Source organism: Danio aesculapii, chromosome 15, assembly GCF_903798145.1.
Source record: "Danio aesculapii chromosome 15, fDanAes4.1, whole genome shotgun sequence".
NCBI lineage: Eukaryota > Metazoa > Chordata > Actinopteri > Cypriniformes > Danionidae > Danio > Danio aesculapii.
Window position 1 is genome coordinate 48,235,960 of NC_079449.1, and position 23,620 is coordinate 48,259,579.

A 23,620-nucleotide genomic window follows, 5' to 3' on the forward strand; every position below is an offset into this window, starting at 1 on the left:
ACCTCTTTGAAGGAATCGACTGTATAGCTTATCAAAGCGCAGCATATTCCTGAACATGCTGTTAACTTTTACTCTCAGCTATTATTCATTTAGTGCTCTGCAACTTATAAATCTGTTAATTATGATACCCAGTGCCATTTGTGTTGTCAATAGGTTTGGGGGGAGCCCTAGGTGGAGCTGGAACAGGAACTGGATATCCTTTTGGAGGTGAAATTACTACACTCTCATTCATTCATTCACTTTCCTTCAGTTTATTCCCTCTATACATCAGGGGTCACCACAGCGGAATGAACCGCCAATTTATCCAGCACATGTTTTACACAGCGGATGCCCCTCCAGCTGCAACTCAGTACTGGGAAACACCCATACACACTCACATTTGCTATCATACAATACGGCCAGTTTAGTTCATCAATTCCCCTATATAGGCATCCGCTACGTAAAACATGTCCTGGATTTGTTGGCGGTTCATTCTGCTGTGGCGACCCCAGATTAATAAAGGGACTAAGCTGAGACCAAAATGAATGAATGAGTATTGAAAAGCTTTTGCTTCATTGTGCTGGCTGTGCTTATGAACAGATGAGCAGATCTACATAATGTTAAAACAGATTAAACCTTTTCACAGGATATGGCACTGGAGCAAAACCACCTAAATACGGTAAATGGGTTTCATTTTATTCATAAAAAGAGTTCTGATGCAGCACTCTTAAACACACTCAAAGCATTTGAAGCACGCTTAAAGCAGTACATGCCGGATAGGAACAGCACTGATACTACATGACATATGCCATCAGAAACTAGTAAATCAGAGTGATTTGAAAGTAAAATTAGGTCAATCTCACTCATTTGGTCTGTGCAGCATCACTACAAGTCAAACACTCTCAGCATCTCTCTGGTGATGAATGCATGACATCTCCAATTATTTAATGTTATGATAGTCCTGAGAGCTACTGCTCATCTGCATACGTTTTTGAGTGGTGTGCCCACCTGTCAACATCGAATCTATGACCATTTAACTTTAATGATGTCCCAGTCTTAATAGCCTGGGTTAAATATGGTCTTGGCACATCCTTTGCAGCTATAACAGCTTCAACTCTTCTGAGAAGGCTTTTCTACAAGGTTTGGGAGTGTTTGGGATGGAATGCTTTGACCATTTTTTTCTATAAGTGCGTTTGTGAGGTCAGCTGATGTTGGATGATAAGTCCTAGCTCTAGTTTCTGCTTTAATGTATCCCAAAAATGTTGAGGTCAGGACTCTGTGCAGGCCATACCAGTTCCTCCACAAAAACACACTCATCCTTGTCTTTATTTGGTTTGCTTTGTGCACTGGTGTGCAGTCATGTTGAGCAGGAATCTCTATCCTCAAACTGTCCAGAATGTCCTGTTTTTTGGAACATTTAAGAGCTCCTTTTACTTCGACTAAGGAGCTGAGCCCAAACAACCCCACACGATAACCATCCTTCCACCAAACTCAACCCTTGGCACAATGCAGTCAGGCGAGTTCAGTTCTCATGGAATCTGCCAAACCTAAACGTATCCATCAGATTGGCAGACAGAGAAGGATGATCGGTAACTTCATAGAGCACATCTCCACTGCTCTAGAGTCAGTGTCGGCCTGCTTTGCACCATTGCATCCCACATTCTGCATTGCATTTGGTGATGAAAGGTTTGGAGACCCAATCCTGAAGCTCTCTGAACATTGTTTTTGAGCTAATCTGAAGGCCACATGAAGTTTGGAGGTCTGTAGATATTGACTCTGCAGAAATTTGGTGACAGCTGCACACGGCGCACCTCAGCGTGACCCCGCTGAATTCACTGACCTCCTGAGAGTGGCCAATTCACTGTTTGTAGAAGTGTCTGAGTGCCTAGGTGCTTGATTTTATACACCTGTGCCCATGGCAGCAATTGATACACTCGAATTTAATGATTTGGAGGTGTGTATTGAGACATTTGGCAATATTGTGTATGTCAGAATGCAGAATAAAAGCTCTTGTCTATTTACTTTTAATAACAATTTAAAATGACAAATTTATTTCATGAGTAGGTGTACCTGGTAGTGTACCTGGTGGAGTACCCGGGGGTGTACCCGGGGGTGTACCCGGTGGAGTACCTGGTGGAGTACCTGGTGGAGTACCCGGTGGTGTACCTGGAGGTTTTTACTGTTGTTATTATTATTGTTTTATACAGTCCCTTTTGAAGATATTACAACATTTTTACTTATATTGTTGTTCACCAAACCCATGAAAAAAACTAAATATTGAAATTGAACCGATGATCATAATAGTGCATTTCATTACTGAAAAGTTATCTAAAAATATTTTCTCTAAGATTAATTTTTGCCATTACAGGGTACCCAGCAGGAGTTAAACCTCCAAAATATGGTGAGACACGTTAACATTTTGCATTGCTAAGAACATTTATCACACTTTACCTTAACTTTAACCCACAATAGCGTAACTAAGGAACACAGTCCTGTTCTTGGAGATCTATGTACTTGTAAAATTTAGTATAACCCTGCTACTACACACACGTCTGTAATTGTCAAGTGCCCCTGAAACCCATAATGGGCCATTTCATGTGTGTTTAATCAACTTTATAGCTTAACTATGCAGGAAGATAGATCTCTACGTGAAATACGTGCTAGTGAAACTAGCTGGCATTGATTTGAATGGTGAGCTGTTTGCCTGCAGGAGTTGCTGGTGGTGCAGGCACAGTTCCCGGGGCAGGAGGTTTACCGCTTGCTGGAACTGGCACAGGACTGGCACCAGGAGCTGGCGTTGGAGGTACAGTAATTGATTTAACTGACCAATGAACAGGTCACAATGAGTGTCCGATTAAAACAGGAGGAAATCAATGAGATTATTTTCCTATATTTGCAGGATATCCCGGTGGAGTCAAACCTCCTAAGACTGGTAGAGTAGTTCACATACTGCATAACAAGCTGCTCCTGCTAAAGCTGTCTTTGTCATGATTGTTATTAAGGTAATGCAACATAACAGAAAGCACTTTCCTCAATCGTCTTGCAGGCGCTGGGATTGCTGGTACTGGTATAGCAGCTCCTGGGGCTACACCTGGTGGCACAGGTATTGTAGTTCCTGGTGTTCCTGGTGGCACAGGCGTTATTGTTCCTAGTGGCACTGGGGTTCCTATTCTACCAAGTGGAAAACCAGGTAAATAAAAACAGAACTTCTGCACCAAATGCCACGAATCACATAAGGTGACTTGCACTAAAACTATGCTCTATCCACAGCCAAGCTTCCAACCCTGGCTCCTGCAGGGACTGCCATACCAGGTAAATACAAAAGAGATTCTGTCTGATGCATCGGTGACCTCTGTTCACTCTTAGCTATATTTGTTTGTTGACGTTAATCAGTGAGTGAATATAACAGTGTGCTAATATCAATGACCATCACTCAGGATGATACTAGTCTGCACTTCTTCGTGATGCATTCTGGCCAATAACTAGCATCCAGACTAGGGAGAAACAGCACTGTGTGGCATTAGGATGTACTCTACACACAATAGGCACACTTGCCCTGGCACTTTCATTATATTTAGAGGCCGAGCACATCTTTTAGAGGCCGAGCACGCCTGTGTCGTCATGATGTAATTGTTTAGAAAAAACAGAAGAGAGGTGGTCCCGCTCAGTGCAATGGTGTGCATTGCTTTAGTTATCTTGTGGTGTATTGTTTGAAGTTCTTTGAGAGGCAGTGACACACAGCCGAGTATTTTGCTGAACAGATCCACCGCTTTTGTTGCTCACGAATTTTCAAGTCATCGTTCTGCATGAACTAGCTTGAGAGGTTGTGCGGTGAAGAGTTTGCATGGGTTGAACTCCATATGGAGCAGTCCCTTAAGAAGGGACGTCACATGTGCTCAGTATGCATCTAATGTAGTAGTCCCAACCCAACTGCACTCTCTTTTAACCAAGCCATCTGATCCATGCACGGGGGGGAAATACGGAGCGCTCACACAAGTTTAATAAGCTGGGACTTGTGGGTCAAAGGTACTAGGTTCGTATAACCTAGTGTAAGTACACCCTAAGCAGCAGCTCATCAGTCTGTGGTGCAAAAGTCTTGCCTCCAGCTTCTGGGGAGATGGTGAACCCAGGTCTCAACAACATAACAGTACCATATACAACAGAAACCCCAAGCAAAACAAACCTAGGTGACAGAACTATTGAACTAGAAAGCAATAACTGTAATCACACGTAGCGGGAACAAGACACAAAGGCACAATGAGGACCTCTAGAGGCCACAAATGCAACACACATGCCACAGTGATGGGGGTAAAACCCAGCAGTAGCTTATTCAGATACTGCTGGTTAAATTTGAGTCCAATCCTTGCCACTGACAACTTTAAATGCAGTAATAACAATTAATTGTAGGATTTCTCGTGGGTTTTGAGACCATAATCTGCAACAATTAGAGAATAATAATGCTATATATGTTTGCTGAAGCATCTCTTTTGTGCGATGACCCCTGTCAGCTGGCTGGAATTTTCCATTTCTCCTAATCGATCAAACTGAGTCAATCAAACATCAGTCAGGCTTTAGAACTGATAGCTGGTTTTCTTGTGCTCTCCACAATGGCTGTCTGTTACAGCATCAGCCTCTTTGTTGCCCGTCTGTGCACTGCAAGAGTTGAAGGTGGAACATGTTGTTTTTTGGCAGGACCGACGGCTATTGTATAGATCTACTGTGTTGCATGTACAAATGTCTTGTCTAATGTAGCAGAACTCCATTACCATTATTTGCTTTGGTTTTCCAGCTAACATTAGTGCTTGAGTTTGCCGGTTTGCGTTCTCTCAGATGTGTTACTGACAGCCTGTAGCTGTAGCAGGATATTTCTCTGTGAAGACCATCAATGCTTCATCTCTTCAAACAAAACACTGAGAAAGATGATCAGTTCCGAGCAGGGACCAAAATAAACTCTCACCAAGTGACAAACGAATGTTAAAATGGGCTTTTGCAGATAAATCAAGCTGAGGTACTGAGCTGAAACACAGTGCATGTTCAAAACATCTCATTCTGACAACCTTCAGTGAAAAATAACCACTGGATGATTATCTAAGATCAGTTTTCTAGAAGACACACAAGTACACACTCAGAAATAAAGGTACGCGAGCTGTCACTGGGGTGGTACCTTTTCAAAAGGTACACATTTGTACTTGAAGAGTCCATATTGGTACCTCAAAAGTATATATCAGTACGTACAAATTTTAAGGGGAACACTTTTTTACTTTTTAAGTACTAATATGCACCCTTGAGGTATTAATATAGACCTTTTTTGTACCCTATGAAAAGGTACCATCCCAGTGACAGCTCGCGTACCTTTATTTCTGAGAGAGTATAGAAGACAAAATCTGTGTAATTATCACTCTGTCTTTGGACAAATTAAATGCAAATTGCACTTCCATGAGACGTCATTATGGCCAATAATTCTGCTTAATTCACCCGTCATTGGCAGATGAGGCAAAAAGTTAACTCTGGATCCTGGGTTCAGTCTTCTGGATGTTGCTGATGTTGTTCATCCACTGTTGCTGGATCATTCTCAGGATTCTGTGCCATTTGCCAACATGCTTCATAATCGTATATTATAATAGAAAAGGACATGGTGACACGTTAGTTTAAGGACTGATTCTCAGTAATTATTAAGATATTGGCTGTTTATTAATACTTATAAAGTATGCTCATATTCTGCATCCCTACTCAAGACCTGAACCCAGCTACTGTTTTTAATGTTTATCAATGGTAAGGGTTTGTTAACAGTGAGAACTGTATTTTAAAATAAAGACTGACCAAGAAATTTCTGCAAGCACAAAGACAAATGACTTACTTTCTCATAAAATAACTTTAATAAAGGCTGTGATGCTTTCAGTTCAGCTGAAGATAAATGAATCTGATTAAAAATGAAACGTGGTCCTGTTGATTATACTAGTCACTGATGGACAGACGAGAGGTTATATCCACTGTGTTTCTGTCTGCTGGTGTGTTTCCTCATGTCCGCTTGTAATCATGGCTGTTCTGTCACTCAGGTGGAGCACAGAGAGTGCCCGGCGCTGGTAAGTGCAATCCCACACAATACCTGAGCTCAGCAGTATCAGCGAGCACGTGATTCTGATCTTCCTGTCGTTGAGGAGATCTGTTTTCTGTGTCTGTCTCTAAACCTCAAGCACATTTGCAGAAAGAGATGATGAGTTTTTATTAAATTATTAATTTTCTACTGTGCATTGGAGAGTTAATAAAAACGGATGTGTGAGCATGTGCACAAGCTAGGTAATCATCGTGTTTTGGGGACCAAATAAAGAAATACCAGTTCTTTTGACTTTTTTTCTCTCCCTGAGGAAAAGGGCTCGTAAATCAGCCAGAATGAAGTCTTGTGAAGATGTTAAAGTGCTGATTTTTGCTGAGCGTTTAGGGAAAGAGGAGAAATATTCGGTCTGTACAGTACTAACATCAGTGCAGCTGTGAAGAGAGCCCTAAAAAAATGAAAACACAGTGCAGGATTGTGTGTGTGTGTGTGTGCGCTTTACTTAGATACACCACTAGAGGGCAGGATAAAGCCATTCATATCATAAAATTTCACCTTTCCTTTAATATCTATTGTAAAGAAAACGTATACAGTCCCTCACTAGGTGGAACCCGGTATGTGCGTGTGTGTGTGTGTGTGTGTGTGTGTGTGTGTGTGTGTTTACACACAAACAACAACAAAAAGCATAACTTTTAAAATAATTACTCTAAAGTTTCATGTAACAGCACTCTCCTTACTAAGTGTTATGTCTATGTCTGTGTTTGCAGTTCCTGGTGGAGCTTACCCCTATGGCTCTGGTAAATATCAGTTCATCATTCAGTATGAAAACTAATTAAATAATTATATAAAGACATACATTAAGAATTAATAACTAATGAAAGACATACCAAAGTCCAAACCATGCTGAATGTTTCTTCATTCAATTTTAGGCCAATTTTACGGTAGCGCTGGACCGTCTGGAGTCGGGACTGGTGTTTTACCTGGAGCCAAACCGCTGAAAGCCCCTGGTAAGATCACAGTATTTTACCTTTAAAACTAACAGCGCTTATGAGTTGTTCAGATTGACATCCGGGCTGCAAAAGAATCCAGATACGCCATTAACCTTCATTAAGTGCAGTTCTAGATGAATGTAAATGCATTCTGATCCACTGTGTCTGCATATGCAAATATTAGATTCAGCAGAAAACACTGCTTACCGTAAATAACTGCTCCACATGGAAATGTCTATGAAATCATGTCTTGACCGTACATTGATATTCATGCAAACAAATACAGTGCTCAGCATTAATGAACACACACCCTCTTGAAAAGAAATATTTCACCCATTTATTAATGAATAAAGCCATATATATTGGTGCAGTTAAACAAATCAGTTTCATATTCATTACAGTAAGAGTTGGCTCAGCAAACATCTATAGGAACAGAAAGATCATACATTTACACTCAAACGGGTTGTTGCAGAAATGAAAAGGAAAACAAAATGTAGATTTTATCTGAATTTTCCTGCTTAGATTAATTTGGGTGTGCTAATGCTTGTGCTGTGACCTCCAGTGTTTTTGGTAGATTAGTTGATCAGTGTTGTCTGTGGTACTGACTAATCTAATGTATCTGCACAGAGATATTACTGTAAAGCATCCTGTGGAGAATATTACTGTACGAGAGAGTTCTGTGAGGGTGGTGAACTCTGCTCAGCTCTGTAGTCTTCTCTCAGTTTGCCTCTGCTTGACTCTGTGCATCAGGTGTTGGAGGAGTGGGTGGCGTTGGAGGTGTTGGTGGTGTTGGAGGTGTTGGAGGTGTTGGTGGACTCTATCCTGGAGCAGGTGAGACTTCATGCTGAAATCTTCAGCACTTCACATTGTTCCTGCTGCTTATAATGTTGTGTATGGTGTCAACAATACTGCACAGTAAAGCCGGATCTTTATTCCTGCCCAATTCACAAGATCTGAAGCTCAGATCTAACTGGCCATCACAGGGCGATGTGGAGAAAACCTCAACACACTTGTGGACATGACCATGTAAACTGAGATCAGTGCACTGCAGTTGGACTGTGATCATACCTGCTCATGACTCTTCTGAGGATCATTCACCACTCATTTTGTTATTTCTCCCAGAAAACTCTCATTATTGGTGTGATACCACAGCCCCTACCCCTCATCAGACTACTCAACATCCCCCCTACCGGTCTTTAACTATGGTACAGTCTCCCCTACCTGGCATTGAACCCTGAGGTACTCCAGGCCTCATTGGATAATGGAGAATGGAGAAAGGGAGGGTTAGGCTCCTTCTGGATACTCAGAATAATCAAGCTAAGAGGCAGAACTCACAGCAGATGCTGTGCTGCAGACAATGTGAAGGATTGTACCGTGTTTCGTCATTCATTTCCTTCAAAACTCCTTTATATGACACATTATAAAATAACACTGTTGGCAGACGAATTATAGTGTTGTGAATGGAGACGTGAAGGTGGGATGAATCCAAATGCAGTTTACTATAAGAGTAGTCAGGCAGGCACAGTCGAAACAGGAGCAGACAGACACAGATAATCCATAGGGATGGCTGCCGCAAAACTGATGTTTCAACACGGTGTCGAGATCTCGAATCACAGATGTATAGAAACACGGTCCGATACATCCAGATCTTGTGACTAAAGCGATTAAAAGGGTCGGTAATTTCACAAGCATTCCAAGACCTGGCAAATCTGCCTTTGATTCACAGGGTCGAGGATAAACCATCTCCTTTAGCCCAGTGGACCGTGCGCGGGCATATAGTGCAACTGTGCTGCGAGTGACCTGCAATTGTACAGTCAATCAGAATGTATGTCTTTTATTAATCTATGACCAAAACAACACATATTCATTCACCAAGAGTTCATTCGGGTGTCAGACTTATGTTAATACAGAACACACAAGAACAGAGCAATAACATGACACACATTCAATGACTAGAATTGCTTCCTCCATGATTCGAACCCAGTACATGTGCATGCCAGTCAAGCGCACTCACTGCTCTGCTAAAGCACTCGATGCCTCGTCTAAACACCGTGCTCTATCATTCCTCTGTTTGCATATCTGTTTCTCTGTTGAAGTTGTTTATTTAAAAATGGCCACTAGGTGTCGCTGACGGCTTTGGGAAAGTTTCGAAGCCTCGACACATTTGATTCAGCTGTTTCAGAGTTTAGCGAAGCCTCGCTCAGCACACCACTAATAATCAAAACCTAATCCTGAAATAGTCGAGGCAGGCGGAAAACAATCACAAACAATAGAAACAACCCAAAGGGTCAAAAACACAGGCGAGGCAGAAACATTTATAAATGAGAGCAACAGCTAGACAAGACTCTGCAACAGATGGGGTATGTACAGCAGATGTGTTTAAGGATAATGTCCTTCAGCTGCGTGTGGATCAGGGTGAACTTGAAAACGCAGGGCATGATGGGATACGTAGTCTGGAAGGACACAGGGACATGTTTGTTTGCTAGTAATCTGAACAGCAGACAGACAATCCCAGTAATGCAGCTCATCTCCCAGTTTCCCTCCACATAGAGAATATAGACCGAGATTGGTTTGCTGATATCGGGCTGTTGTTGAGTCTGAACCTCTCGCTACAGGTGGAGGCTTTCCAGCAGGAGTTGGATTGGGAACTGGTGGTGTGGGAACTGGTGCTAAACCACCAAAACCAGGTAGGAAAACCTAACACACGACACTTTAATGTTTGACAATATAGAGCATAGAGCAGTGTTTTATAAGTGGATCATGTTAGCTTAACTCCAGAGATACGCTCTCTGTGCTCATAGCTTCAGTCAAACACTCAAGCTTCAGTCAAAGGCATAGCTGACCCAGTAATAGAAATGTACGGTTAGTTTACTCACCCTCCTGATGCTGCAGATGTAGGTGATGCTGTTCATCTGTAGAACATTGAAGATGATGTTTAGCTGAATTTGTGGTAAATGGTGACAATGGTTACAGGTTTACATGAAGAATAAACACATATAAACAAGTCCAAATCCATCCCTTCTTGCACAGACCGACGCTTTCACTTCATATGAGCTCAGTGGGTCATCAGGAGACACCAGGATTGATGTGGACTTGTTTGATTGTGTTATTTTGAATCTCAAATACAGCAGACCACGGACTTACATCATAGGAGTCACCGAAACACCAACAACAACATTATTGGGAGAGCTGTCCCTTTAACTGCTCATGTTCACCGCTGGGGATCTGTAGAGACTGTAGTGCTGTAGGGGAGTCGATGCGCATTGCACATGTGTACTTGTTGTATTTCAGTTGTCTTTCTTTGAATATTCTGCAGGTTATGGCTCTGTGGGCACAGGATACGCACAGCCAGGTGAGGCCCGCCATTAATGATGCTGGAAACCCTGACGCAGACATTAATTAGCATATACTGTGAATAAATACATACGTTTAAAGCTTCAGATGATAACAAGCCCTCGAATCCTGCAGTGAAAGCTGTATATCAGCCTAACCCAACCTCTGAGAGGTCCTGTACACTCCAATACTGCTGTTCTACACCAGAATACACTAACCAGCATCACACACACACACACACACACACACATGCAAGAACTGCTCGATTAATGAACACACAGACACGGATGGTTCTGGATGTGTGTGTAAGCTGACAGTGTGAAGGATGTGTTCTCATAGTCAATGCCTTCAGCTCAGTTACAAATTCGAGACACTCTCAGCCGCTCGTTCTCTGTGCTGCTTTCAATCCCACAATGCACTGCGTGAGTGTTTATGCTCAACTTCCATATAAATGAACTGTCATCAATTAAAGGGTCAGTTCACACACAAATGAACATGTACTCATTTATTTACTAGCGGTTCCAAACCTTTTTATTCATTTGAACACAAAATAAGATCTAAACTAATTAATTAATAATTTTTAATTGTTTTCAGCTGAAGATCTTTCCTCAGAATATCTTATTTTGTGTTTGACATGAGAAAGAGGCTCATGCAGAGTTTAGGAGTGATGTGTATTTCCATGTGTAAATCTCCATCTCTCTCTCCTTTCTGCAGGCGGTGTTGCTCCTGGAGGATACGGAGCTTATCCAGGTAATGCTTTATACAGCAGTAATAATAACCCCTGGTGAAATTATAATTACAATATATAATGCAGTGTCTCTGATGTGGTCTCGAGGGTCATTTTTACACTGCATAAATGCCTGTCAGTCTTGTTTCTAGCCCACATATCTAGAAACTCTTAAATCAAGAAGCATTTTATAGACCAGCACTAAATATAGTGTTGTGTTCAGAAATATTGAGTCTAAATGAAGAGAGTTTCTCCTTAAAACAAGCAGAATAATCTTGTTTTAGCTTTGAAATAGCTTTATTCTGCTTCCCCCATAGGCAGGTTATTTAACCTCTTTTAATTGTAAACTGTAAAGAAAACTGCTTTAAAAGTATACCTGTAACAGCGTGCGAACAGACCATAAGTGAATATATTTATATATAAATGAAGCCGGTGTTGACTGCGGCTGCTGGAATCCGCTGGCTATGAAAAGCCATATATAGTTAAAGTGCAAATATCATGCAAAGTATATCTGCATTGTGTTCTCAGCGCTGGTACTGTCAGATACAGCACACTGCTACATGCTGGACACTAACGTCACAACAGAGACATGCTCCTGGCTTTATTATTATTATTATTATTATTATTATTATTATTATTATTATCATCATTATTATTATGTCTAGATGCTCTTGGCTGGCTGTTGATCTCCTCACTTAAAAATGCTTTTCTTACCCTTCTTAGAGTTTTTGTGTTGCTTTCACAAATAATAAATCAAAATTAAGTGAGAAACTTCCCCATTGGCGGATTATTTTGCTTGTTTTAATGGAAAAACTCAATATTTGACTCAGTATTTCTGAAAACAAGACTATATTGTTTGCTTGTCTAGAAAAAGCTTCTTGATTTAAGAGTTTTTAGATATTTGGATGAGAAACAAGACAGAAGCTCTGAGTAAGAAAGCATGTTTTGCATCTGTTTCACTCATATTCTTCATTTTATTTGCAGAGTTAGACACATCTCTCTTCTCTGTTTCTGTGTTTTAGGGGGATACGGTGCAGGACTATCACCACAGCAAGGTACAATCTCTACAGAATGCTCTTTCAGATCGACATGATCTTCTCACCTTGTTTTTTGCATAAAAGAAAAGTTCCTACAAATAAACCTGTGTACCAAAGACAGATGCATGTAGAGACAGATGCTTTTGCTTGTGTTTAACACATTGAGCTGCAGTGTGTGTGTGTGTGTGTGTGTGTGTGTGTGTGTGTGTGTGTGTGTGTGTGTGTGTGTGTGTGTGTGTGAATAAGTGTAAGATAACCCCTTTGAGATGTTTCATTTGTTCTTCTTTCCTCAGCCAAAGCAGCTAAATACGGTGGTGGACTGACGGGGTTCCTGGGAGGAGGGTATCGAGGTACGACAGCATGAACAGAACTAAACCCTGCTGCCTCATGATCACTGATTCCTCATAGTCACTGCTGTGTTTCATCCTCAACTATACGCTCTGATCACAGCAGACTCTGCATGGCCTTCTGCTGCTGATGATTACTACAATATATACACATACATGAGTTACTGAAGAAGAGCGATTCCACACCAAACACACATTCCTGCTGGTTTCTAACCAGTGGAAATCTGTCAGCACTTCATTCCAAACCCACTCAGTTTGGCACCATCCCACATAAAAAATACCACAGTCATTTATAGGAAATAATTTAGTGTTCATAACGATGCGAAACTATATTACCTTCATTTATCTGCTGTGGAGATTCTACAGTTCCTATGGTAACACAACAACTGTAGAAATTGATCTGGGGTAGTAGTTCAACAGTTGCTATGGTAACACAACAACGGTAGTAATTGATCTGGGGTAGTAGTTCAACAGTTGCTATGGTAACACAACAACTGTAGTAATTGATCTGGGGTAGTGGTTCTATAGTTGCTATGGTAACACAACAACTGTAGTAATTGATCTGCGGTAGTAGTTCTATAGTTGCTATGGTAACACAGCAACTTTAGTATAGATCTGCAGTAGTAGTTCAACAGTTGCTATGGTAACACAACAACTGTAGTAATTGATCTGCGGTAGTAGTTCTATAGTTGCTATGGTAACACAGCAACTTTAGTATAGATCCGCAGTAGTAGGTCTATAGTTGCTATGGTAACACAACAACTGTAGTAATTGATCTGCGGTAGTAGTTCTATAGTTGCTATGGTAACACAGCAACTTTAGTATAGATCCGCAGTAGTAGTTCAACAGTTGCTATGGTAACACAACAACTGTAGTAATTGATCTGCGGTAGTAGTTCTATAGTTGCTATGGTAACACAGCAACTTTAGTATAGATCCGCAGTAGTAGGTCTATAGTTGCTATGGTAACACAACAACTGTAGTAATTGATCTGCGGTAGTAGTTCTATAGTTGCTATGGTAACACAACAACTGTAGTAATTGATCAGCGGTAGTAGTTTTGTAGTTGCTATGGTAACACAACTGTAGGATTTGATCTGTTGTGGTGATGCTACAGTTGCTATGGTAACACAAATATACTAATATAAACAAATGGCCCAACACTGTAGTTTCTTACAACTGTAGATTATATTATACTACAATACACCACAGTTTACTGCAGTAGTATACTACAGTGTTTATTACAGTTGATCAGTTCACTATAGTTAACACTACAGTATGCTGCAGCATTCATTAAGTAAATAACTGTACTGTAAGTAAAAAACTGTAAATACTATAATATATACAGTATATAGACATTATGGCTCAAAAACAGTGCTGTAGTTACTGTAACTATATTGAGAGCAGTACTGCAGTGTTGCGCAGTGTTCTCCTGATGCTAATACCTGGTTTGTGTTGTGTTGTTCTGCAGGCGGAGCGGGCTGTCAGGGCAAATACTGCGGCCGGAGGAGAAAGTAGAGGAGCTCTTGAGATGTGAAGTGACCTCAAGAAACATGGTGCTACTGCATGCTCTAGAATGTACTTCCGATACTCCAACCGTCCCATCATGCACAAGTGTTATGTTTTGTACTGACAGTATATATTTGTAACAGACCCAAATCCCTGAAAGCTGGAATAACCCCAGTCCTGTTCGTTTATGGCACATCCCAATCATGTTACTGTTTCCTCTCGCTCGTACACCCGCGTCCATTCACTGGCAGTGCTGTTGAGTAGCCGTAGACCGCTCATCTGTGGGCGCTCCTGACACCACACACAGCTCTTCAGCATCCAGCTCTCATGGCATTTCTCCTCCTCATGCTGAATACGCCACTGGATCTGCACTGGGCTACACATCAGGGCTTCATCCTGAGGGAAATAAACAAGAAAGAAATGATATTTTACATAAAGAAAATGATTTCCCAGTACTGGGTTGCAGCTGAAAGGGTATCCGCTGTGTAAAACATATGCTGGAATGCTGCCCTGATGAATAAAGGGACTAAGCTGATGCAAAATGAATGCTGAAAATGAAGCATACACTGAAAAATCCAGCGCTCTGCGCTCTGTAGTTACTTGTGTTTATTCCTGCTGTTGAGTTGCATTATGGGATCTTCATCTTTCCTCCAATGACGTTTAACTTTAAGAAAAAGATGTCTAAAGTGACTTTTATGAGTGTTTCTAATAGTTTAAAGAGCTGCTGAACTGACTTAATGCCGAGTTCAGACTGCAGGATTTTTAAAGTAGTGGCATCACAGACGTTTTGACTCTGCATGACTATCTGGGCTAACGTTTCGTCGCTGCTTTGTTTACACTGCAAGATGGATCAGCGACAGGGGGTTTCACACCGCATGACTTTACTATAGGATTGCAGACTACTTTGTCTCAGTCTGAAAAAAATCTCTCTCAAGCAAACGCACAAGAGAAGTGAAATGGAAGCAAGGAGAGGTCACGCTGTATATCTTGCATAATGAACTATGTATAATGAGAAAGAAGCCTTTAGTGGGGTAGAAAATCTACTTATTTGGCTCAGGTGGGCTTTGAGGGGAATTAGCAATCTCTCCTCACCTTTTTTTTCTTTCTCCACCCAGTTGTGGTAAAGCTCAGACCAAACGTCAGACAGACACGGGTGCTCCTGCCAAATCTACACTAGTTTTCCTCCATTTCTTGGGCCCAATAGACTGAAAGTGAGCGCTTTTAACATCTCCCTCATCCTCCCGCTGGCCTGCAGATACACACACTAGTGGATGCTGCGCTCTCATTGGCTGTAGGCGATCGCTGATGCTATTTTCAATCAGAACTCATTCACACGACATGATGTTGACTCGCTGACAGCTCCAGATATTCAGCATGCCAGATATCTCACGGGTGTCTGCGACTCATCGGCGATTCTCTCAGACGACGTCTTTGATCGTTCACACTGTGTGATTGACCTGAACGAGCAGCGATTGGTGATTTCAGGCGTTTGTCTTCGACTTCTCAAAACTTGTCGGTGAGTCAGAATCGAGGCTAAAATCCCGCAGTCTGAACTTAGCATAAAGCGGACAGAGCAGAGATCAACATCCCATAATGCAATTCACCAATCTAAACCCTAAATACAGCCACTGTTCATTAGCAGATGTTTCTACAGTGCAGGATATTAAAATTCAGCACATCTTACACTACAATGCTGTCGGAGAGGACTTTTATTTTGAAATGATGTGTTATTAGTAAATAATGCTCATCTGACGCTCTCATTACTGTCATAACAAAATCTGTTTCATTTCATTGAAGGCAAAAGAAGTGCTTCATTCATTTTCATTTCAGCCTAGTCCATTTATTAATCAGGGGTGGCCCCAGCGGAATGAACCATCAACTTATCCAGCTTATGTTTACAGAGTACTGCAACCCAGTACTGAGAAACACCCATACACTCATTCACTACGGCCAGTTTAGTTGATCAGTTCCCCTATAGCGCATGTGTTTGGACTGTGGGGGAAACTGGAGCACCCGGAGGAAACCCACGCCAACACAGAGAGAACATACAAACTCCACACAGAAACACACACTGACCCAGCTGAGATTCAAACCAGAGACCTTCTTGCTGTGGGGCGGTTGTGCTACCCACTGCGCCACCATGACACCAATAAGTGCTTCAGTGATGTATAAATATCTTTGTAATGAATCTGTAGTAATATCTTCATGGAAATATGATCTCTTTCTTTAGTCATGTGAGATTCAGTCCCTCGTTATACCGTGTTTAATAGACGTCTTGGAAATCTGATAGATTCATTACTGGGCTGCTCATCACTGTCTATTTGTGGACTAGTCTAGTTCTGAATCTCTCAGATTATCACTGACAGCCCAAATTCAGCCTTGTCTCCTAAACACAATGAACACCTGGTGTGTTCCCAAACGTCAGCCATGGGCACATAAACAGCATTACTGTGCTGGAGAGCTTGTGGATGGAGGAACGTCTGTGCAGGTATAGTTGTGCCACAATTCTGCACTCAAAAGCGGAGGTGAAATGGCTTGATGCACACGGGTTACTCAGTTTTGAGGTTTTTGCAACATAATCCCAGCGCAGCAAGCCACTTCACCAGCTCAAACATGTCGCTCAGACTTGCGCACAGAGACGCAGCGTTGATTCCTGCAGACTGTGTGAAGTATGAAGAGTTCTGCTCTGATTATGCTAAAACAAGCAGGAGTGAACGCTGTAAATCTGTAAAACTGACCCTCTCAGATCATCTGACTTGTACATTGTGTATGTTTAAGCCTGGGAGACTAAGAGATGATGGTGTTTAGTTTAGGTTTCGTCCCGGGACCCGCGGGGACTACAGGTGCTTCATCATTCGTCCAGGAATGTTTCTGTTTTAATAGTAATGTATTCACATAGAGTTAGCTTATCTACACAGGACGCGCGTACAGGTCGGGTCGTTCACCAGCAGGTGACTTTACTTTACGCTGTTTGTTTCGCAGCAGCTCAACTTGACATGTGGACATGCGATGATCACGTCTGTACTCTTCATAAGCCTCCCTGCTCTAAATAGCTTCGCATTGTAGTCACTGTGGAACTTGCAAAACTGTGTGTGATGTTTTAAGATGCGATTGTGTGTGTGTGTGTGTGTGTGTGTTTGAGTGTTATGTATGTAAATCCCCCCATGTGTGTGTGTGTGTGTGTGTGTGTGTGTGTGTGTGTGTGTGTGTGTCACTAGCCTATGTATTCTCAAATGTATAATGTGTGTGTGTGTGTGTGTGTTTGCTCTATTGGTTGATTCTGTTGTTGGGTGCATCTGGAGAGACACTTTACGATGTCTGAATATACCTGGTGCTGTATTTGACCTGCCTGTGAGCCCGAACGGGTCTTCTCTGTTGTGCCGTGGGATTTCCATCTTATTTAAATAAAGGGGCGGAGCTATTGCACTTTTTCCACAACCTATATTCTGACTAGTACCCGGAAATCCCGGCATTTTACCTGCTCTAGAGAAAATAAAAATAAAATATTTTAAATAAACACCAGCGAGCGCCTCTTCTCTTCATGAGTGTCTCCTTTCAGCCTGATCTCCTCACTCATTCACCTGCACACATTCATTCATAAAGAGAGCTGCTCACAGATGAGGAACAGCAGCATCACACAGACCATGCTGACAGCGATAATAACAGGGATTAACGATACTCACAGAACACTTATTTATGCACGTATTGCTTTACTTATGATGGGAATATGCTGCTGGAGCTGTGTCTGAGCTGCAGGATGGAGCAGGACGTATCACACACTCCTCCGCTCCACACACTACAGAGCACAGTGACAGTGATGTACAGTAGATGACAGATCACACAACAGACCGAGACGTCTAGAAAATAAAGAAGCTGGGCTGATTCTGTATGGCTCCTCCCTCTGAACTCACCTGCTGTCTCATTGGCTGTTGGTCTATGGCACCTCCCCCTAACCCTTCCGGGACCCTGTTTCTCACTCTCTGATAGGCTGTTGATCTATGGATCTTCACTATGAACTTTCCCTGACCTTCAGCCTCACTCTGTGATTGGCAGTAGGTCTATGGCTCCTCCCCTGAAATTTCACTAAGCCTGTTTTTCGCTCTTATTGGCTGTAGATCTATAGCTCCTCCCCCTGAATTTCCTTGACCCCGTGTCTCATGCTCTGATTGGTTGTAAATCTATAACTCTTCCCCCTACCCCCCAAACTTTCCTTGGCTGTAGGTCTATAGCCCCTCACCTAAACTTTTCTTAACCCTGTGTCTCACTCTGTGATTGGCTGTAGGTCTATAACTCCTCCCCCTAAACTTTCCTTGACCCTGTACCTCACTCTGTGATTGGCTGTTGGTCTATAACTCCTCCTCCCCCAGCCGATAAAGCAAGTGAAACAGGTAAAGGTTGAGTAAATGTTGAGTTTTGTCTGTACTGTCCCTTTGATCATCCTCAGGAGAGTCCGGATAAACCCTGCTGCAGAATCAGATGACGACGTGGACTTTAAATGTGTGTAATTCATATGATGAAACTGTTTCTCATCTCCTTGTTGACTGTATTTGTGATAAATAGTTTGGGAGGGATTTCAAGATTTTCTTTCAGGAGAATTACCTTTTAAAATAGCCTGCCAATGGGCTGAGCAGAATAATCAATAATAATATATCATATATTAATAACTGGCGGTTATGGCTGTCATCGCCTCGTCCAGGTGGATGCTGCACACTGGAGCTGGATGAGGAGACCACCTCATGACTTCTGAAAACAAGACTCTATTGTGTTTGTCTAGAAAAAGCTTCTTGATTTAAGAGTTTTTAGATATCTGGATTGGAAATAAGACAGAAACTCTGAGTACGAGCAGCATTATTCTGCAGTGTAGTTTAAGGATTATTTAAAACATTGGCGGGTGTAAGAGTAATGCTGAAGCCAGTAATGTGACGCTTGGAGACTCTCACAGTGTTTGAAGATGTGGATGTGCTCTCAATGCTTCTTTGTGTGCAGTTATCGGTCAGGATAAAGAAAACAGTCATTTGACTATGAGCTCACTCCAGAGCGGGACGCGCATGCGCAGCTTCACGGTTTTCCAGCGTTCGGTCGGCCGGTTTTCCGGTTTCTGGATCCTACTACGGCGAGGGCAGCGCGGGAAGCGCCCAACAGCTCTCGCGCGCGCAGTCTGTGTGTGTGCGCGCCTTTCTCCACTGTGTGTGATCGCTGACGGGAGTGTGTGCGCATTTCTCCACTGTGTGTGTGTATTTCTCCAGTGTGTGTGAGACCGCTGCGGGAGTGTGTGTGTGTTCTCCCGCTCCGGCGTGTGGATGAGGTTAATGCTGCTCTGCTGCACCTGGAAGGACGAACGCATGGGAGAGGAGGAAGGTCAGTGTGTGTGTCTGCGTGTGCATGTGTGTGTGTGTGATGAGGATGAGGATGCTGAGTGCGTGTGCGCGCCTTAGTGATGCTGCTGCGCATCTCTGCCGCAAAACACTAGCTTTAATGCTGCTGTAGCATGATGACCCCCCACCCCACACACACACACACACACACACTCACACACACTCACACACAGCTGTAAACAGTGCAGTTATTTGTGTTTAGTGTGTTTCTTACAGCAGATTTAGAGATGTTCATGAAGCAATACTGTAGTAACTTATTGTAAATACTGTAGTGTTTATACACCAGACTGCTGTAAAGTGTGTTATATTGTATATATTATATTATAGGCAGCACGGTCGCTCAGTGGTTAGCACTGTCGCCTTACAGCAAGAAGGTCTCTGGTTCGAGTCTCAGCTGGGTCAGTTGGTGTTTCTGTGTGGAGTTTGCATGTTCTCCCCGTGTTGGTGTGGGTTTCCTCCGGGTGCTCCGGTTTCCCCCACAGTCCAAACACACAGAATAAAATGAATGAATGAATGAATATTATAGCCTGGCATGTCCAGCTCTGTGTTAATGAATGCTGCAGCATACTGTAGTGTTAACTCTAGTGAACTGATCAACTGTAATAAACACTGTACTTCAGGTTTTACTGCAGTAAACTGTGGTGTAGTGTACTATAATATACCCTATAGTTCTAGTTAACCACAGTATTGACTTATTTGTTTATATTATTGTAGTTGTGTTACTATAGCAACTGTAGCATCAACACAGCAGATCAAATCAAGGTATTTTACTATAGTGAGGTTCACAAACTCTACAGTATTGACTATATTACTGTAGTATTTCCTGTATTATTATGATGTAAACCAGAATCCAAATCAGTTTTCCAGGTACAAACTGGAATCAACATAAACTGAGACGATCAGAACAACACTGACAGTAACACCTGACAGTAACACCTGACAGTAACACTGCAGTTCTTCAGAGTTTGCTCGTGTATTGTACACGCTGGTCCAGATGAGACGCTCTCTGACAGTTCCTGGGAGTTCAACACCGCAGTGTTTTTGGTTACATTTTGCATATTATATGTGTGAAGCTGTTCTGGAAAATGACACATAACTCTACCTGTGTGTGTGTGTGTGTGTGTGTGTGTGAGCGAGAGAGTTTAAAACTGTGCACGCACACACACACACACACACACACACACACACACACACACACACACATAAGAATGGGCCAACACACAGAACATCTCAGTGCCTGCAAAACAGTCTCTCTGAGCGAGAGTGAGCCCTGCAGCATGTCTGATGTTTGTAATAGTGTCTGCTGTCTTGGCATTGCCAGGTCTTGTATTAATCACAGCGCCGCCTGCTGGCCACAGGGAGTGCCCTGATTGATACTAACGCAAACACACCGCCTTCAGTCTGCTGCAGACTTTACAAACATAGAAACAATGTCAGGCCTGAAGACTGATGCATGCTAATGCGCAACTACAGTCACAGCGCCACCTGCTGGAGGTGGAGGATTGCAGATGTCATTGACTTCAGCACGCTCCTCCGTTATTTACAGCGTGAGGGCTGCGCAATACTGCAGAAACATGAAATATTGTTGTGGAGTATTGAGATAATGATGTTTCTATTTGTTTGCAGCTTTTATTAGCTGTTTTTAAATCATTTCTATGTGTAATGATACTAAAATAAACAGGTAAATGATTTTATTCAGATCTAGTCAGACATTAGCAGATATGCTGACTCTGACCGGCTGTTATTTTACTGCCATTAGTGTTTATTTGGGAAAGGGTTTTGTCAGGGTGTAGCGCCACCTTGTGGTGTCATCACAGAGAGACTATAAGTCACTTTCCAGAACCTTTTCATTCAATGTTCCACGCTGGTGGACTGATCTTCCCTTTCTCACTCGGACTGCGGATTCACTGGTGTCCTTTAAACCACAACTAAAAGCTCATCATCTCTTCTGAGGACACCTGAACCCCGGAGAATAAAACCAAAACCACCTATTGAAGCACTCTGTGCTAAGAAACTGTAGTTTGTTCCTACTATATTACTCAGTTATTGATACTTATTTGTCCAGCATTCTTCAGAATAGCCTGTATTGTGGTAATTATTGGGTGAACTGACCCTTTAGACCCTGTTCAGAAACAGGCCTCTGGTGTGGGGTGCTGGTTTGTTTGGGATGATCTGTGATTGCTCATATGTGATCATGTGTGTGTGTGTGTGTGTGTGTGTGTGTGTGTGTGTGTGTGTCTGTGTGTGTGCGCAGCTGGTGTGGGGTTGCCGGTGTGTTCGGGATGTGGACAGCAGATCTATGATGATCAGTATCTACAGGCGCTCAACAGCGACTGGCACACGCTCTGCTTCAGGTAAGATCACTCACATTATTATATGATTCTCTAAAGATGTGGATTAGATTCATGCACAGCATAAAGCATTAATAAAGCAGTGAATAAAGCAGTGTTAGCATCTAATGCTGCACAGTAGAGCATCACCTCCTCAGCTCCTGCTGCTCCTGCACAGATATCACTGAGAGAAGTGGAGTTTGGGATTCTCCACTGTGGGGTTTGTTCAACCAGTGCAGTCCGCTTCACAGATAAACGGCAGGAGTCAGAGCAGAAAGAGTGCTGCACATCTAAAAACAAATCATCCAAGATGGTGGACAAGACCAAAAACACTGTCATATTGACGCTTCTCTTCTTTCAAAAGTAGAATTCAGAACGGAAAAATCAAGAGAAACTACTTTATTTCATTAATACCCAATGTTTGTTTATATTGTTAGCTTAGCATCATGCTAACTCCCCACAGAGGACTCATACACAGATTATTCTGCTTGTTTTAAGGAGAAACTCAACAGCTTTACTTCAGTTTACTGCAGTTATCTTTTGTAAGGAATGCTTCTTGATTTAAGAGTTTGTAGATATTTAGACTAGAAAGAAGACACAACTCTGAGTAAGAGCAGCATTTAATGCAGTGTAGTGTTCGGAAAGAGCACTGATGTGTTGCTCTGCTGCTGAATTACTCCACTAAGCCTCTACATGAAATCCTCTGGACATTGAGGATGATGAAGGCCATTGTTGAGGGTTGTGAATCTGTGCATCCTCAGAATAATGCTGATCAGCCCTTCTGTCTGGCAGTGCTGTGAATAAGACGCCTTCAGGACTCTTAGCGTTAGCACCGAGCTGCTTGTGTCCGTGTCTGCTGCTGTCTTCGCCTCTGGTTTTGAGTGTTTTTCTGCATAAATGTCAATAACCCAGCAGGCCGCTGTTGGGTCAGCTGTTGGGTCAGCTGTTTCTCTGTCGATGGGAGATTCCTGCAGGGTTTTCTGTGCTGTAAAGCGTCTGCTGCGAGAGGATTGTAGGTGTCTCTGACCTCAGGAAAGCCTCTGAATGAGGGAGACACACTGCAGGTAATGCAGACTGGAGACACGGAGCCACACAGAGCTCTTCTACAGCACTGCGCTTCATCCGTCATCAGTGGGTTGAGGAAAACACACACGCAGTGGGACTCTGAATATGTGTGTGTTTACAGGGACACTGAGCTGTGTAATGACTTGTGTTTGACTTAGTCGTACTCTATTAAGGTGATTTACAGGGACACATCTCGTAATAATTATCGTTATAGCAGCACTCAACAACAGATTAGCCCATTTGTGTGGTGTATTTTAATTTCACCAGACCTTGAATAGAGTAAACAAAGGTGAAGGGTTGACTAGCGGAGCTCTTCTTGACGCTCCACAGAAGATCAGCAGTGCTCCAGTGTGAGGAAATGAGGAGGACATCTGTATTTCTGCTGTCTCTCTGTAGGGTGTGAGCTGGGAAGTGGATCAGGCACACAGATATGAGCAGCGGTTTGGGGAAATGGAGTCAATTCACATACTCTCCGTCCTAAATAGTGTTCAAAAATAGATTTAGTGTGTCCCAAACCGTAGAGTGCTAAACTTTCCTGGATGCTCTACTGTTCCTGGAAGAAATGTGAAGTGTAATAGCGTCTGGACATCACATCTGAACTATAAACTCTGGCACTAATGTAAAGAAACTACACATATGGTGGAATGACCAGACCAGTGGTTAAGTGGAAAGGCTTTGGTAAAGATGCTTCAATGACTATTAAGTGCACTGGAGAGCCGTGTTTGATCATGATGGTCTGTGTGTCTGAATGGCAGATTAACCTGCTGCTGTTAATATGACAGACATGCAGACCATGTGTGCAGATGATTGACAGGCTCGTAACTAAGCAACGTAACAGTTAGTTACTGAGGAAGTAGTTAGTCTTAAATCTTCCCTCCT

General features: G+C 42.5%; 2 protein-coding genes across 10 annotated transcripts in view; both read left to right on the plus strand.

Annotated features, from left to right (window-relative positions):
* Positions 1 to 17,493, plus strand: part of elna (elastin a) — a 55,753-nt gene extending 38,260 nt beyond the window's left edge. For 6 of the 9 annotated variants that reach the window (XM_056474252.1, XM_056474245.1, XM_056474249.1 and 3 more), the window contains 18 exons: positions 154 to 207; positions 626 to 658; positions 2,044 to 2,151; positions 2,348 to 2,380; positions 2,690 to 2,782; positions 2,879 to 2,911; positions 3,026 to 3,169; positions 3,250 to 3,291; positions 6,036 to 6,062; positions 6,799 to 6,828; positions 6,961 to 7,038; positions 7,771 to 7,851; positions 9,636 to 9,707; positions 10,337 to 10,372; positions 11,068 to 11,103; positions 12,103 to 12,135; positions 12,411 to 12,467; positions 13,934 to 17,493. In XM_056474252.1, the coding sequence (XP_056330227.1) occupies positions 154 to 207; positions 626 to 658; positions 2,044 to 2,151; positions 2,348 to 2,380; positions 2,690 to 2,782; positions 2,879 to 2,911; positions 3,026 to 3,169; positions 3,250 to 3,291; positions 6,036 to 6,062; positions 6,799 to 6,828; positions 6,961 to 7,038; positions 7,771 to 7,851; positions 9,636 to 9,707; positions 10,337 to 10,372; positions 11,068 to 11,103; positions 12,103 to 12,135; positions 12,411 to 12,467; positions 13,934 to 13,980 (1,037 nt within the window). In that variant the 3' untranslated portion in view covers positions 13,981 to 17,493. Of the gene's footprint in view, positions 1 to 153; positions 208 to 625; positions 659 to 2,043; positions 2,152 to 2,347; positions 2,381 to 2,689; positions 2,783 to 2,878; positions 2,912 to 3,025; positions 3,170 to 3,249; positions 3,292 to 4,671; positions 5,229 to 6,035; positions 6,063 to 6,798; positions 6,829 to 6,960; positions 7,041 to 7,770; positions 7,852 to 9,635; positions 9,708 to 10,336; positions 10,373 to 11,067; positions 11,104 to 12,102; positions 12,136 to 12,410; positions 12,468 to 13,933 lie in introns of those variants that run through there. The other 3 variants (XM_056474247.1, XM_056474248.1, XM_056474253.1) reach the window with 3 other exon arrangements.
* A 1,589-nt stretch (positions 17,494 to 19,082) lies between these two features.
* limk1a (LIM domain kinase 1a) overlaps positions 19,083 to 23,620 on the plus strand; it is a 32,746-nt gene continuing 28,208 nt past the window's right edge. Inside the window, exons 1-2 of the mRNA XM_056473629.1 lie at positions 19,083 to 19,329; positions 21,601 to 21,700. Of these exons, the coding sequence (XP_056329604.1) occupies positions 19,272 to 19,329; positions 21,601 to 21,700 (158 nt within the window). The 5' untranslated portion in view covers positions 19,083 to 19,271. The remainder of the gene's footprint in view (positions 19,330 to 21,600; positions 21,701 to 23,620) is intronic.